At 46.7% G+C, this 15927-nt stretch overlaps 4 protein-coding genes across 4 annotated transcripts; 2 read left to right on the top strand and 2 right to left on the bottom strand.

Moving 5' to 3' along the window:
• Positions 1–766: 766 nt before the first annotated feature.
• UA08_05778 (hypothetical protein) lies at positions 767–7706 on the top strand (the record flags this gene model as incomplete). Its single annotated transcript, XM_020268086.1, has 17 exons — positions 767–829; positions 893–1624; positions 1679–1759; positions 1825–2128; positions 2184–2357; positions 2431–2517; positions 2577–3045; positions 3112–3445; positions 3849–4036; positions 4215–4412; positions 4496–5540; positions 5768–5892; positions 5937–6021; positions 6087–6533; positions 6610–6904; positions 7065–7156; positions 7218–7706. The coding sequence occupies 17 exons, from the start codon at positions 767–769 to the stop codon at positions 7704–7706; spliced, it is 5208 nt and encodes a 1735-aa protein (XP_020119013.1).
• Positions 7707–8012: 306 nt separating this feature from the next.
• UA08_05777 (Protein transport protein sec13) lies at positions 8013–9296 on the bottom strand (the record flags this gene model as incomplete). The annotated part of the gene is made up of 6 exons (XM_020268085.1): positions 8013–8337; positions 8406–8809; positions 8874–8904; positions 8975–9090; positions 9180–9218; positions 9294–9296. 6 exons carry the CDS (start codon positions 9294–9296, stop codon positions 8013–8015), a joined length of 918 nt encoding a protein of 305 aa, XP_020119014.1.
• A 503-nt stretch (positions 9297–9799) lies between these two features.
• Positions 9800–11141, top strand: UA08_05776 (hypothetical protein; the record flags this gene model as incomplete). The annotated part of the gene is made up of 4 exons (XM_020268083.1): positions 9800–9916; positions 9977–10819; positions 10930–11032; positions 11131–11141. 4 exons carry the CDS (start codon positions 9800–9802, stop codon positions 11139–11141), a joined length of 1074 nt encoding a protein of 357 aa, XP_020119212.1.
• Positions 11142–13212: 2071 nt separating this feature from the next.
• On the bottom strand, positions 13213–15162 carry UA08_05775 (hypothetical protein; the record flags this gene model as incomplete). Its single annotated transcript, XM_020268082.1, has 4 exons — positions 13213–13317; positions 13374–13458; positions 13536–14657; positions 14822–15162. 4 exons carry the CDS (start codon positions 15160–15162, stop codon positions 13213–13215), a joined length of 1653 nt encoding a protein of 550 aa, XP_020119345.1.
• Between the last annotated feature and the right edge of the window lie 765 nt (positions 15163–15927).

The following is a 15927-nucleotide window of genomic DNA, read 5'->3' as shown; positions in this document are numbered from 1 at the left end:
AGAGTACGTCCTCCGGGGTCCGTACTATTGGGAAAAATTCGATTATTACTGGCCCCTTTTCTTTACCCATATTGTGCAAGAGGAAGAAAAATTTCCGAAACGGCCCAAGGACCCACGGGTGATCAAAATACGGAGACTCCGTATTTATAAGAACCACATATGTCCACCACCAAGGTCACTATGAATCGCGCTGAGAGATGTTTCCAGGGCCAATTTCTCTCAGCTGGTGGAAGCTAAATCGTCTTCGAGAGATCTCCCTCTCTTGCGTCACAGCGGTGGGCCAGTCGTGGAAATTGCAATCTAGCTTGGCTATTGACTAAGTTACGAGAAACTTGGAAGCCAAGTTTAGCGTGCCGACGAGGTTATACGCACTAATACCTCATAGATTAATGGCTTGCTCAGCTGTTGACTAACGTTAACTACGTCCTAGTTAGGCTGTTACTGATGCCGACGACAAAGGAAGCTCACGTTCTCAATCGTCAGAATAATGCTAGTTAGCACCAATATGCAGTCTCAGTACACAGTCTCTTGCGTGCTACGTAACAAGAATGTGCTGCGATGTTTGTTCCGATAAAGTAAATTGTACTCTGTGTTGGGCAAGGCTGTGATTGGCTGGCGGCCCGGCCGACCGCTGGCCAATAGAAAGCTTGGATCTTGCTCCGCAGAATCACCCCACGAATTGATCAGAAACGAACATGGAAGAACATATCGGATCGAGCTTGTTAACCCGCCGCCACTCAACACAACGTATTCAGAGCCTTTCGCCATGGAGGCTGACCTAAAAGCACAAATCCCCGGCATTGACCATGTCATTTCAGAATACTCCCTTGTATGCCTTTTCCGCGCAAGCAATGACTAAAAATCCCTAAAAACTGACACGGCAAGTTTTTAGGGCTATTTGACTCACGCTTCACATGCATACGTCGAGGATGCCGATGCAAACGCACCTTCTCCGCTAGCTGAGGCGGCCGAAACAGTTACGGAGATCCTTGTCTCGGCATCGGGCGACTTTTCAGCTGAGAACGAAAAGGCCATTCGGAACCTGGTGGAAAAATTTATCTCGACATTGAATTCTGCTGATGGCATCGATGCGGAGCGCCGGCAAATACCCTTTGCTGCGAAGAAACTCGACCAGACGATCCACGTGGGCTCTCAGAGAAACATCTCATCCACACTGGGGTTGGCAGGCGCATCGGTGGATCTGGAGGCAGCCGCCTCACGGAAAGTAGAGTCTCGAGTCGACCGCAAGAAGCTCGAAAAGGCGGAACGAAAGATTAGAGCCAAGCAGGACAAGAAGTTGATGAAAAACGTTGAATATGAATCGTCACGTCTGCTCGAGCAACCTGATAGCACTCAGTCGTACGAAGAGTTTTTCATGGCTGTCAACCCTCTTCAACTGGGAGCCGACGCACAGTCCAAGAGCAAGGATATAAAGGTCGACGGAATAGACATATCGATAGGCGGAAAAAGAATCCTTACTGATACATCGCTATCAATGGCTTATGGCCGAAGGTATGGTCTTGTCGGTCAAAATGGTATCGGAAAGAGTACACTGCTCCGTGCCTTGAGTCGCCGAGAGGTGGCAATTCCAACTCATATATCTATCTTGCACGTTGAACAAGAGGTTTGTGTCTGACTTAGTAGACTTGCTTGACAAAATGCTTATTTCATGTTGCAGATTACGGGAGATGATACGCCTGCACTGCAAGCGGTCCTAGACGCTGACGTTTGGCGTAAACACTTGCTCCAAGAGCAAGACGTAAGTTGAGATCGTGTTTTTTTTTTTTTTTTTTTCTCTGAGTGTTGACTGATTTTGAATTCCAGAATATCACCAAAAAATTGGCAGCTCTAGATGCCGAGAGATCATCCATGGCAGATACCTCCAAGGACGCTGCTAGATTGGACCAAGAAAGAGACGGCCTAGATATCACACTCACGGATATTCACGCAAAGCTTGCCGAAATGGAATCAGACAAAGCCGAATCTCGCGCTGCCAGCATTCTTGCCGGTCTTGGATTTTCTCCAGAACGCCAAACATTTGCCACCAAGACATTTTCCGGTGGTTGGAGGATGAGATTGGCACTTGCCCGTGCCCTTTTCTGTGAACCCGATTTGCTTCTACTCGATGGTAAGCGTTATCACATATTTGGCATCCTAGGTCCTTGATTTAACATAAAACACAGAACCGTCGAACATGTTGGATGTCCCGTCTATCACCTTCTTATCCAACTATCTTCAGTCGTACCCAAGTACAGTTCTAGTTGTTTCGCACGATCGTGCATTCTTGAACGAGGTTGCGACGGATATCATGCATCAACATTCAGAAAGACTGGATTATTACAAGGGGGCTAACTTCGGTACTGTTTTGCCCTTTGTGGAGACTCTCTTTCGAATCCTATCAACCTTTGCTAATATTTCCCATCTGAACAGAGTCGTTCTATGCAACCAAGGAAGAGCGTAGGAAGAACGCTAAGCGCGAGTATGAGAACCAGATGGCGCAACGAGCACATTTGCAAGGTATATTCATGGGTTTCAGCATACAATACTTCTCTATCTCGTGACTAACGTATTTATAGCCTTTATTGACAAGTTTCGTTATAACGCCGCCAAGTCGTCGGAAGCGCAATCAAGAATCAAGAAACTGGAACGCATGCCAGTTCTTGAACCGCCAGAGAGTGAATATGTTGTACACTTCAAGTTCCCTGATGTTGAAAAGCTTTCCCCTCCAATCATACAAATGACTGGAGTCGCTTTTGGCTACACTAAAGACAAGCCTCTCCTCAGTGATGTTGATTTGGATGTGCAACTCGATTCTCGTATCGGTATTGTAGGACCGAACGGTGCTGGTAAAACTACTGTGTTGAAACTTCTTATTGGACAGCTGCAACCTACAAGGGGCCTAATTTCTCAAAACCCCCGTTTGAGAGTTGGATACTTTGCTCAACATCACGTTGATGCTCTAGATCTTAACGACAGCGCAGTGGGATTCATGACAAAGAATTATCCCGGCAAGACTGATGAAGAATACCGCAGACATCTTGGAGCGTAAGTTTCTCTTCAAAATTGTGGGCCAGTCCCGGCATTCATGACAGTGTACTAACGACAGAACAGGTTTGGCATTACTGGCATGACAGGTCTTCAGAAACTTGGCCTGCTTTCAGGAGGTCAAAAGTCTCGTGTAGCGTTCGCCTGCCTGTCCCTGACGAATCCTCATATTCTCGTCCTCGACGAACCTTCCAATCACCTTGATATTGAAGCCATGGACGCCTTGTCCCAAGCTCTCCAAAATTTCCAAGGTGGTGTTCTCATGGTGTCTCACGACGTGACCATGCTACAAAACGTCTGCACCAGTCTGTGGGTGTGTGACCACGGCCGCGTGGAGAAGTTCGACGGGGACGTGAAGGCCTATAAGAAGAAGATCTCTGCTCAGGCAGATGCTGCAGGAGTAGCTAGGGCCCAGTAGCTGTCACTCACTAGTATTTACCCTTAAATCTAAACTTTGTACAGCTCAGTGCTTAGACACATGATGAGGATCAATATACTTGATGCGTAAGGACCTTCCTGATAGACAAGTACTGCAAGTGGCCTGCCCTACTGACAGTCTTGTTCATATCTCCCAAAGTAGGGAATCCCGACGTAGTAGTTGAGCTATGGCCAATAGGAGGCAGTGTTACAGACTGGGTCACTCTCCCACCAATAGCATTTTGCATGGGACAACTACAGCTCCTTCATTTCACCGTCTCATTCCTCCTTATAAACATGTCTTGAAATGTGCATGGGCATTACAGCTCAACGGGGACATACTATTATATTTCATATTGCATTATTCACCTCATCTTTGCTATTAGTTTAACGTCGTCAGACCAGATATGGAGCGCCGTCTAACTGCCGACGAGCCGCTTTTGGCCAACGACGGCGACATTTCAGGGGATGCTGCACATGAATTGTCAGACGTGTCTCCTGAGGGACTAGGTGGCCTATTTATCTGGGCTCTCACATTTTCCGCAGGAATAAGCGGTCTTCTATTTGGTTATGAGTATGGAAAAAACCCAAGCAAATAAAGTCAATGCATCGTCATTATGTACTGCAGTCATACTGACCTTGGTTTGATATAGTACTGGTGTCATATCGGCCACTTTAGTGTCTATAAAAACAGATTTATCTGGAGAACTCTTGACGACATTTGAAAAAAGCATCATTACCTCTTGTACCAGCCTGTTCGCGCTTATTGCTAGCCCCTTGGCTGGAATTTATGCAGATAGTATTGGCCGGAGAAAGGTTTTACTAGCTGCAGATGCTCTTTTCACCATTGGTTCACTGACCCAAGCGCTTACATCTACTGTAATTGGTATGGTCACTGGGCGTAGTATTGTTGGGCTGGCCGTGGGAGCTGCTAGCATGGTATCATCTTTGTAAGTCCAGCTTCTCTACTTACCTCTTGCCACTCTCTTAACTTAAACATATATTCCTTAACCTTTACTGATGACATAGCTAGATATATATCAGAATTATCTCCATCAAACCTACGAGGAAGACTGGTCACGATACTGAGCCTCTTTATCACCGGAGGCCAAGTAGTCGCATACGTCGTTGGCTGGTTATTTTCGTCTGAGCATGGAGGTTGGCGATGGATTGTTGGCTTAGGAGCATTTCCTGCAGTTATGCAACTAACAATCTTACTTTTCCTCCCCGAGTCGCCTAGGTGGCTTGTTCAAGCTGGCCGAAAGGCAGAAGCGAAGGTAGTCCTGACCAAGATCTTTGGTTCGGACTCACAAGCTGCATACATGGCAAATACTGTTCTGAGGGATATTGAAGAAGATGTTGCAGGAGAAGCAGCCGAACTCCATCACAATAATTCGGAAAGTAACTTCAACCGAGCTTTACGAACGATGATCGAGCTTTGGGGTGTGGATGGCAATAGACGAGCCTTGATCATTGCCATGATGTTGCAGGGCTTTCAACAGCTTTGTGGCTTTAATAGCTTGATGTATTTCTCTGCAACTTTATTTGAATCCCTCTCGTTTTCTTCCCCAACCCTTACATCCCTCACCGTTGCGGGAACCAACTTTGTCTTCACGTTATTTGCGTTCGCCTTGATTGATCACGTTGGGCGTCGCCGTATCCTTTTATTTTCCATACCTTTCATGATCTTCGCGTTGCTCGGATGTGCTCTTGCCTTTTCGCAGCTTGCTGCTTCGCCATCATCTGATCAAGACCATGCGCAGTCGTTGGGTACATCTTCTCTACCTACTCTCATTCTAGTCTCTCTTACTGTATACACGGCTGCGTACGCTTCGGGTCTAGGAACAGTTCCCTGGCAACAATCGGAATTGTTTCCCTTGTCTGTGCGTTCCCTTGGGTCAGCTTTGGCTACAGCTACGAATTGGGCTTCCAATTTCATTGTTGGCTTGACTTTTCTGCCTATGATGGAAATGCTAACTCCGGGTTGGACTTTTGTTATATATGCAATGGTGTGCGTTTTTGGGTGGTTTGGCGTGTGGCGCATCTATCCGGAAATGAGCGGTTTGAGTCTTGAGGAGGTAAAAGACCTCCTGAGTGATGGTTGGGGTGTCAAGGCAAGTGTTAGGATGCATCAGGCTAGGCACACATAATACGTTTCTTTGATCTATCTGTATATTACGAGTGGTCTCACTTTGACGAACTTTTGAAGCTGAAACCGAGTTATTGGACACTGATACACCTCTGGCTAGGGTTGTGAACATTTCCTGTCAGATCTTCATATTTGGGCAACGTACACTCTTTCCAGAACAACTTCCTCCTCCAGAAATTTTACCTCTTTTCTCCTTCATACATTCACTTTCTGAAAGTTCGAACCAGCTTCCCCAAAAAGCTCACTCCAGGCGTACTTCCCACTTACCTGCGGGCACACCGGTGCGCCTTTCAGTTTGTGATCGACATCTCTGACTTCTTACAAGATCACTCATAATCTCCCTTTGGGCTATGCCTCTCGTTCGCACCATGGCGGACCAGGTGTCTCCAATCTTTCGCCTTCCAGGCGAGGTAAGGCCGAGGAGTGAGACCTAATTGAGTGTGAAAAGGCTCTCTAATGACATAAACATCTATAGGTCGTGCAGCACGTCGCCAGCCTGCTTGGTTCTGACGCAGATCTACTGTCTTTTGCTCTCACATGCCGATGGTTGGCAGAACACGTGCTTTCACCTCTATCAGGTGTCTGGAGGAACATATTTGAAGACCAATACGACTCGGCATGGAAGTACCCCTCAGACTTGCTAAAGATCGAGTACCAAACACGAGCCTTCGTTCTCGCTCAGAGGGTCTTTTCGCGGCCCAAAGAATCAAATCGCGAGCGCGTGTGGCTGGAGGTAATCCAAACTCTCCTGCTAGAGTCATACTTGCCTTCAAAGAACGGCTCTTTACCTACTTTCTCCAAGAACATGCTGAAGATTGCCGAAGCTGTTCGAAAAACCAATTTCCTCAACAGGCCAATGGTTTGGGAGGATGGTCAGAGAAGTAATCCCAACCCATCTGACCTCTTTTGCTCAATTCAACTAGTCAGTGTTTTATATGCCCCTCGCAGTGGAGGTCTTTTCACTAAACAAGTCTTTTTTGTTTTTCCTGGTGGAATAGTGCCTCACTCATCTGTGTCTGAATTCTCATGACGCAAGGCCATGCTTACGAAGCAATTATGACATTGCGCAAGTCTACGCCTACCAAGACCTGATACGCGAGCCCCTCGTGCAAATGGGCGACGTAAAGCTAGAGACGTTGTTGCATATACGCAACTTCTGGCAGCGACACCTCCTTAGCTCTCGAGAGCAAACCTTCGTGTCGTCTTATTTGGACACCGAGCCAAAACCAAAAGCGTGGAATCGCCCTTTGGAACAGGTAGAGATTCCAACCGGCTGTTGGACTGGGTATTACTGTCAGTGTGCCTGCTTTCTTTATTATTCCAAGATACCTGCAAGTCTCGGGACCAACGCAGGAGGAGGTATCAGAGTGGAGTTTAAGACCTACTACCACTTATTTTACTTCCAAGAGAATCAGACATCCTCAGAATGACTAACGCAAATACTCATCTACAGCTTGCATTCATCCTCACCCATCAACAGTCGAAATCTTACAGGAAGAGCAAACCTGTGCTGGCCCAGAGAGTGAGCACGAGGCGATCAAGATGGTAAGCCACATTTCAAACTCAAACTTTCCCTAAACATGTGAGATGTTCAATAATATATTAGTTCCTAACAATGAAGACCATCGATAAAGAGCCTTTACCTTGGTCCAACATATTCGATGAAACATTCCTCATGACTGAATTACACCCAAGAACCTTTTTCGCCGGCACCCAAGGTTTCTACATCACTGATACAGTCTTGTATCGCGTACGGGGATTTTGGGAGGCGATTCCTAAACCACAGGGACAAATTCCCGGCTGGGTCCGTATCTGTTTCATTAGTTATATCAGGTATGGTCACGACGGCGGTGAAGTTATTGATGATGCTGAGGAAGAGAACTGGAATCCCAATCTCTACGAAGACTTTGACTGCGTGTATGGCTTTGAAGGCGTTCTTTTGCCAGGAGGCAAGATTATGCTAGGCCATTATTTTGATATGTTAGGTGAAGATCACCCAGGGTCGGAACGTGGACCATGCATCTATTGGGAGGATAGCAAAGACAAAGACTTGGGCATGCAGTTGGCACATGTTTTTGGACCTGGAATACTGTGATCTGGCTATTTCTATTGCTGCTATGGACTAGAACGAGAATAGGTACCTAATTTCCAAGGATATATTTTGGGATGTGCATTATATTCCTCAGCTTATAAACGCCATCATCCTATATCACTCCTGCGCAAAACTTGACTGTAAGCTATATAAAAGAAAGGCATTGATAATCGGGTGTTGTATCATTACGGTGAAAATGGCGAGTGACTTGCTGTAGCTGCTCTAAAACGATTGGGGGAGGGAAAAAAGTACAGAAAAGTGTTATGAAAAAGTAGATCATTTTCAGCCACCTGCCGTTCAACTATTCGTTTAATCTTCAATGTCTTTCACTTTCTCCCACTCGCCCTTGAGATTCTCTTTCCACAATGTCACCTTATTGTCGCCTCCGCTCACAGCGAGGATGTTACCGCTCAGGCTCCAGCTGACTCGCCATAAAACCGAATCAAATTCGAGCACGGTGCTCGTCCACTGGCCAGGGGCTGAGGCGTCGGATGTCCAAATCCGAACAGTCTTATCCTGTGAAGCCGAGGCAATGTACGACTTAGAAAGAATGCTGGGTGACCAAGCCACATCTCGCACCCAATCCGTATGTCCTTCTAAGGTCTGGACGGGGTTGTATGACTTTGACTCGGGGCTAAAAAAAGAGAAAAGAAAGAAACTGTTAGTGCTTAGAATTGGGATGCTGTTGATGCGTTTTCATACCTATAATCCCAAATCTTGACGAGGTTGTCACTTCCACCAGTAACAAACCTTCGTTGTTGACCCGGTCCGGGATTCGCACTTATGAGACTGCCTGGAGACGCAGCCGGTGCCCAGCTTACAGCGTTAACACCCATGCCGTGAGCATGGAACATTTGATGAGTCCAGCTATTGTCCCGGAATTCCAGCACGCTGACCTGACCATCCGAGGAGGCGCAAGCAAGAACACAACCACTTTCATGCGGGGCCCATGACACAATATTCACTGATGCAGTGTGGAGAGAAAAGTCAAAGACCTTTGTCCACGGGCTGCCGTTGGTTGGGGCACTGGAAGGCTGTTCGCGCCAAATCAAGACTTTGCCATCGTAGGAAGAGGATGCTAGGATTGTGCCGAACTTCGGATGTGCCTAATTGTAGGTTTCCAGATCTAAGTATTTGTTCTCGTCGAGAAGTCGAAGAGTCATAACGTACCCAAGCCACACACCATACTGCACCTTCGTGTCTGTCCCAGAGGCAATATTAGAGATTGGGTCCAGCTTGTCACAAAAAAACTCGGCCGGGACTGCTCTCACCCTTTCAAAGTATCAACCAGTCTATGTGTTTCCCCTTCAACCTCAAAAATCTTGATTGTTTTGTCTGATGAGCATGTGGCTAGTCGCCGCCCGTAGTAGTCAAGGGTAGCATCGTGCTACACAATCGACTTCAGTTAGCCGGGTGCGCATGTCATTAAGCAAGCTAGAGATTGTGGAAGAATTGAAAATTCGACAATGGACATACAATCATGTCATCGTGGCCAGAGTTGGAAATAACTTGCGCCTGTGGTCGAAGCACATGGGGTCAGTAAGGCCAGATCAATAGTCAGTCGCCGGGATAGGAGAGCTGTTCACGAACCATGACGTAGAAATGTGCACAGCAGAATGCGCCGCAAATGCGCCCTGGAGCTACTTGCAGCTGTAAAAGACAATTGGAAGGGGATAAAACAAAAAGCAAGATGCGTGGTATGCCAATGTTTTGTAGATACAGCGACTTGCGGGCGACTTGGCCGCACTTTCCTCCGGCTGCGCTAGTACCTGCTTGGAGCCTGGAATTCCAGGCATCAAGCAGGCTACTTATCTTATCGGCCAGGCAGCAAGGCAGCAAGGCAACTTCCCCACATTCGGCTTTCAAGTGCCACCAACCAACTTCCTACCTCGGCTTGACTGACGACTTGATTCATCTAAGCTAAGTTGACAGTCCCTGGCGTTCATTATCCATCTTCTTGATTGTACTCGAAACAACATTTGGTTCCATCGTGCCGCAACTTGCCCACCGAGTCTTACGGTGCTTGATTCTTGACTAGGCCGTCAACTATATCTCTATAGCATCGCCCGGAAGTTACGCTTAATAGAGCTACCACGATGGCGGACGCTCTGTGTGGACCGTCAAATGCATTACAGAGCTTTCAAAAGCATACAGCTGTCGACCGAACCCTACAGCAAGATCGCCTTGTGAATCGTCATCCGTCTGTTCAGCCGGTACATTTGTCCTCCACGTCCGTCTCCGCTGTATCTTAGAGGCTCACTTGTATCATTTAGAATTTCCGCTCGCAACATCCCAACGCTGCCGCACTAGATCCTGAATTCGAAGCTTTCGAGAACAATTTCTCAGGAAATGCAGCCCCTCAATTAGGAGTCAGCGGCGCTTTCGACGCACCGCTTCGTCATCAACCTCCACCTGCGTTCTCTGCTTCTGATAACGTGGATTGGGCCTCTGATTTTCAGAAGCTACAGGTTTCCGGTCCTCCTCAAAATTTAATGCAACACCATGTCATGCCAGCCCAATCCTTCCGTTCAACTCCTATGAATGGCTGGCAAAATGAATTCGCCCAACAGCAACATCAACAGCAAGTGCAACAAAATACTCAAACTCATTTCCAACAGGCAGGCACTATGGCGAATTATCAAGCCCCTTTCATGTCTACTTATCCCGGAGTAAATGGCATGGTAGCATCTATACCGGCGGGACAAGGGTCAATACAAGCACCGTCGACTTTCGATAAAGCTTCAGTCTCCTTTGACGAATCTGCCTTCGCAGCTGCGTTTGATCAAGCCCAGGCTGACATGCACGAGCAAGAAATCGCAGGCTCTGAGCAGCACCAAATATTAGAAGTGGATATGGGCTCGAAGAACGAAGAGTCCACATTACAAACAGAATCCCACGAGGAAATACGAATTGGCTCTGACTTGATTGGACCTAATAGCGAAACAAATATTCAAGAGCAGAAAGAAGACTCTGACGAATTAGCAAGAACTGCTGGTCATCTACTTGACAGTCTCAGTCACGACAATAGCCAAAAATTCAAAGAAAGCAACTTTCTTGCTTTGATGCGTCGCATCCGTGATCGCGAGGTGCATATCGAGGGTGACGAATTCCGCGAAGTCAGTACCCTTCCGTAATTTCGAAACATTGTCCTTCGGAAGAGCGGCATTACCGCCGGTATACACTCAGATATCTGCATGCTATGTGGCTTTGCTAATGATTTCCACAGACGACACAGGCCCTACACCCAGGTGGGAAGGATTATCCCGGAAAATGCAAGACTGGCGATGCTGGTAGTAATGCGAACGATAACCCAACTAGCAAATCTATACGTAAGTCGGGTTTACATTAAAGGTCCTTGCTAGATCAATCCTTGGCTTGCGCCCAAAGCCTCTATGACTTTGTTTCTCTAATATGTCTACCCACACAGGCCCGGAATAGCATCAAGGGAACGGTGACGGAAACTTCAGCCGTCTCACCATAGATATTGCAGCATATCTAGATGCGAGCATACCCAACTTAATACGTTCGAGTTGTTACACTTTTCGTGGCCCGTCTATTTCTTCGCCATCTCGCCTAGTTATCAACGAGACATCTGGCGTATCGGGAAATGGGAGCTATTCGGAACGTGGAATATTCTCTCCAGCGAACTGTCTCTATGTGGCAGATGACAATCCAGTCATATGAAGTTCATTTCATTTGGCTAATTGCAATGATGCGATCTGAATTGTACATAGCTGATCATCAGCATACTTTCTGTGTATATATCTATCTACAACAATGAGAGCTAAATAGACATTGGATATCCAGTTTGAGTGTTAACTAGCTAATCATGAACTAACTCATCAGACAAGTGGCAACTAGCTTACCACTAGTGATCTTATGTCAAGTATACCTGAATAAAGGGAACGTGCGACACTACAGCGCGCAGTGCTGTGTCACTCTATGCCCAGCTTACTTTGTGAGTGCAGCGGCTAGCAGCACCCCAACTAATGCTACTCACTAGGCATTATGAGATGATGCTTGATATTTCTCTAAGACATAAAAGAAATGGATCTTTTTTTCACCACGGCTCTCAGAATTCATATGAATGATCCAGGCCACCAAAAACAATCTGAGAAGTTCCAGGCCTAATATCAAGTCACACAGATCATTTTTGTTTAGAAAATGGACTCCATTGTTTGACGAAGATCATATCTTCAGAGAAAGGCTTTCGCATCAACCACCTGGTTGAACTAGGCTGAGGGAGGCTTCGTGGCCCTTCATCTCTGCTGCGAGCAATATTCGCATTACTTCATCATGTCCATTCTGAGATGCTGCCTCAAAACTTTCCACCATGAGCTTTCACATCTGCATTCCTGTTCAAAAACGATATTTCAACGTAACTTAGTCCAAACGATCGTTAAATATCTTCTTGAAGATGTCAATTTATGTGACAGTGCTAATCCTAATCTTACTTCAACCAACTGGGGTGCAGACTCACAAAGAGAATAGACATGAAGAAGGAAGGAAAAGGAAAGAAGTCAAAGTCCTGTGTGCGCCGCTCATGCTTCACTTGGTATCCTACCTACGAAAGTCGTAAAGAAATACATGACATTAGCTTCTGATCGAAGTTATTCAAAGATTATAAAAGTTCAACACTGCCATAAAAGGGTGATACTATAAGGGCGTGTAGCTCAGCGGTAGAGTACTCGCATCGCACGATGAAGGATAAAGCGAGGGGTCCTGGTTTCGATTACCAGCTCGTCCAGTAATCTTTTTGCTTTTGCAAACAACACAACTTTACTTTGTTTTTACCCCAAAAAAGATAACATCTCTACGTTATCAACGAAGACTGTTTACACGAGGTTCGGGTAGTGAGTGAGTGGGTAGCATGATTGAGCCAGCATTGCTACACACGGTCATAAGCAGAAATTGGTTTATAGCGGGTGCAAATGCAAAAGTAAGAATTCATATCAAGTTAAAACAATAACGGGAAACTAATCCAATCCCAATGGTAAAGAAGATATTCGCTCCATTTGATTAACAAGTTGACTGACTGACTGACCAACCCAAAGTCAAGCAGATGTTGTTGTTGTTGTACATGAAATAAACCCCATCCATCATCTCACAAGACAAGAAGAAAATAGGAAAAAAATAAAAAATAAAAAATAAAAGCACTAATATAATAAAAGTAGTAGTAAGAAGGACGTGGATACTGTCTGGAGGACCCCCCTTTTTTTTTATCAAACGCCGGTACCAAGATGAAAGGAGAAAGGGGGAAGGAGAAAGAAGAGGGAAAAGATAAAAGTTGACCCAGTCATACATCATTTCGAGGTGTAGCAATTGCCGAAAAACAAAAAAAGGGGAAAGATGGATGGAAGTTTAAAAGGTGAAAAGATACGAAGAGAAAAGGATTAGAGCGGGTCTGGTTCTGGTACAATGACCGTATTCGAATCTGGTGATCGCAGGTCAAGGAATATAACATTTTCATGATTGTAGTATACTGAGATGTGTCGCAAATTATTGGGTTTCAAATATGCCGATTCAGAGGTATATCATGTCTGTGAAGGCCCCTAGCCCATTCAGGAAGAATCTTGTCACGCTCGTACAAGAGACCACAGTTATGACAAAGTGTCTGCAAAACAGTGTTATTTTATAAGCTTCATAAAAGCATGGAGATGGTCGGCTTACCCTTGGCCCAGTAGGACCATCTCGCACTGTCCAGACCGCATGGCCGAAGACTCCGCAATTATAGCACCTCCAATGAGCACGTTCACTGAGGCATTAATGATGAATTAGTCTTGCATGTCCACATCAGGAAAAGAAAAAAGGCGATGGTTTGACATAGCGTACCTCTCCAAAAGCGTTCCACCACCGCCACCATATCCAGCTCCAGAAGCCGTGTCAGGTGTCCCACGACCCCCTGGAGTCCCAGAACGGCCTAACGGGCTAAGGCTACGGAAACGTCGTTTTCGTTTGCTTCTCTCGCCCCTGCCGAGCGGCGTCTCGCTGTCGACGTCGAAATAATTTGTTCTCGATAACTCTGGTGTAATGCCAGCTGTGGAAGAGAATCTGGCGGTTTCCCTTCGAAGACGCCGAATCTGGCGTTCTCTGTCTCCTTCACGTTTTTCAATCTCCTCTTTAGATAAGGTTTCAACCTTAGGCTCCCATTCATCACCGAGACCTTCAGGGTCATACCGCCATCCAGCTTCGGCACCATTCGCGGCCTGGTTGTCGATTTCATTTCCATAGGCCCCAACACCACTAACCATACCACCACTTTCGCAAACTTCTTTCTTGAGTTTCAAAACCGCTTCGTAAATTCCATGTGATATGGCACCCACCCATTCACCTGCAAGACCAAGGTCTGCGCAGGTGACTTTGGCAAACTCTTCAGCCATCCCTGGGGGATGAAGCAAGGACCACTCAAATTTGTCGGTATAAAGCTTGTTCTGAAGATTGATATTCAAATTAACAACACATCGATATGCGTCGTCAGGATTCAAGAGGCTGTCGTTAACAAGAGGGTCCTTGGTAACGCTCACAATATTATCCCGAGCGTGACTGTCGGGGGTTGCAGCATTCATGGGAGCGGGCGTACTAGAAACATCCCGAGAGAGCCCGGCATTTGGGTCTGTCGCATTTGCAGCGGGTGCAAATTGGTTTTGTTGGAATAATGGGTGTAATGCAACGCCTGCATACTCTTCAAGTTGTTGCCGGATTTGGGTGGAGATGGCATCAGCTAGACGTGCTGGTTCAGGCAAGTCGAGATCACGAACAAAGGCGATAGCGAATTCGTCAGGGGTGGCAATAGCTTCATGCAAATTCCAGAGAAATGTGTCTTTGACGCGATAAGCTGGAACAGGCTCGGGGCGTCGGTAACCTGGAAGAGTTGAGTTTAGGGCTGGGTCTGTGGCAGTTCGAGGTAGTGGAAAGGGTTCAAGCGGCTGATGCGCGGGGACTTCAAGGTCGATTCTAATCGGAACTAGAGTTAAAGGCAAATGCGATTGCACTTGCAATTGATCTGCAGCACTGGATGAATGCGTTAGAAGATTCCAGAGTACAGCGTTTGTAGCAGGGCAATAAAGCGTATAGACCCATTTGTTCACCAAGTACGTGGATCAAATTCAAATACTTACTCTGAGCGATATAGTCGCCTTATCATCCAGTCTCTGAATATTCCTTGAACCTCGACTGGCGCATCGATTTCCTTGCCTACTTTCTCCGACAACGGGACTCTATCTGCGCTCGATTCCTCTCGTCGAAGGCTTCGCAGTCCGGTTGGTCGACGCGGGCCATCACTATCTTCAAAGTCGTCGTCGTCAAAGCCATCTTCGGCATAATTGATGGTTGTTGTACCACGCTTGGTAGTTCGCGACGGCCCGACTTGCGAGGGAGGGATGACTGGAGTAAGCAACGCGTTGCTATATTGTCGAAGACGGGGAGCGTAAGAGGTGATATAGCCTCTGACAGGAGACATGATGGCGAGTGTGTGTCAGGGTCGCTTAAAGCATGACCCCGAAGGGGATAAGCAGCGTAATGCGATATAACGTTGGAGTGGAAGAGTCGCTGATGTCGCTAGCTCTTTCCTCGATTGAAGCTTGCCAGGAACGTAGCGCAGCGCAGCGCGAATCTGCCCGTCGAGACCACCACAACCACTATGTGACTGGGCGGAGAGCAGATGGAAGTTTGCCAGTCACAGCTGAGACTCTTGAGCAGGCAGTGAAGCAGCAAGTGAAATATTCTCGACAAGATATTGGGTCTGGCGCCCTCTTCTCCTTCCCAATCGCTCACTTTCCCGCGCGTGTTTTCTACTGGGCCCGCCCGGTGGGCCCGGCTGGCCAATTGGAGGGCGCGCTGTGCATGCCGTCACGTGACGCTTCCGCATACAATTACAACGTTAAGAGAGAGACCTCCATGAATATACGCCGATACGTCGTGTGGCTTGAGCTAATGTGCCAAAAAGGAAGCGCTTATACACTCACGCTAGATCCTTGATTGAGGCCGGCTAGATCAATTTAAAGAACATTCTTGGATATCAGAAAGCATTCAATGACTGGGAAACAAAGGGAAAAGAAGCTGAAAAAGCAAGAATACAATTGCGCTAAGAAGGGATGGGGATAAGTGCTGGTAGGAGGTAGGTTTGGATCGAATGACTGGAGCAATAGGCATGTAGAGAAAAAAAAAAGGGGACAAAATATATTGCCTTTCCAAGGCGAGCTTTCTCTATCACCGCAACCCGATT

This window comes from Talaromyces atroroseus, assembly GCF_001907595.1.
Source record: "Talaromyces atroroseus strain IBT 11181 chromosome Unknown scaffold_7, whole genome shotgun sequence".
Taxonomy (NCBI): domain Eukaryota; kingdom Fungi; phylum Ascomycota; class Eurotiomycetes; order Eurotiales; family Trichocomaceae; genus Talaromyces; species Talaromyces atroroseus.
Note: the sequence above shows the minus strand (reverse complement) of the source record. Positions and strands in the feature narration are given on the sequence as shown.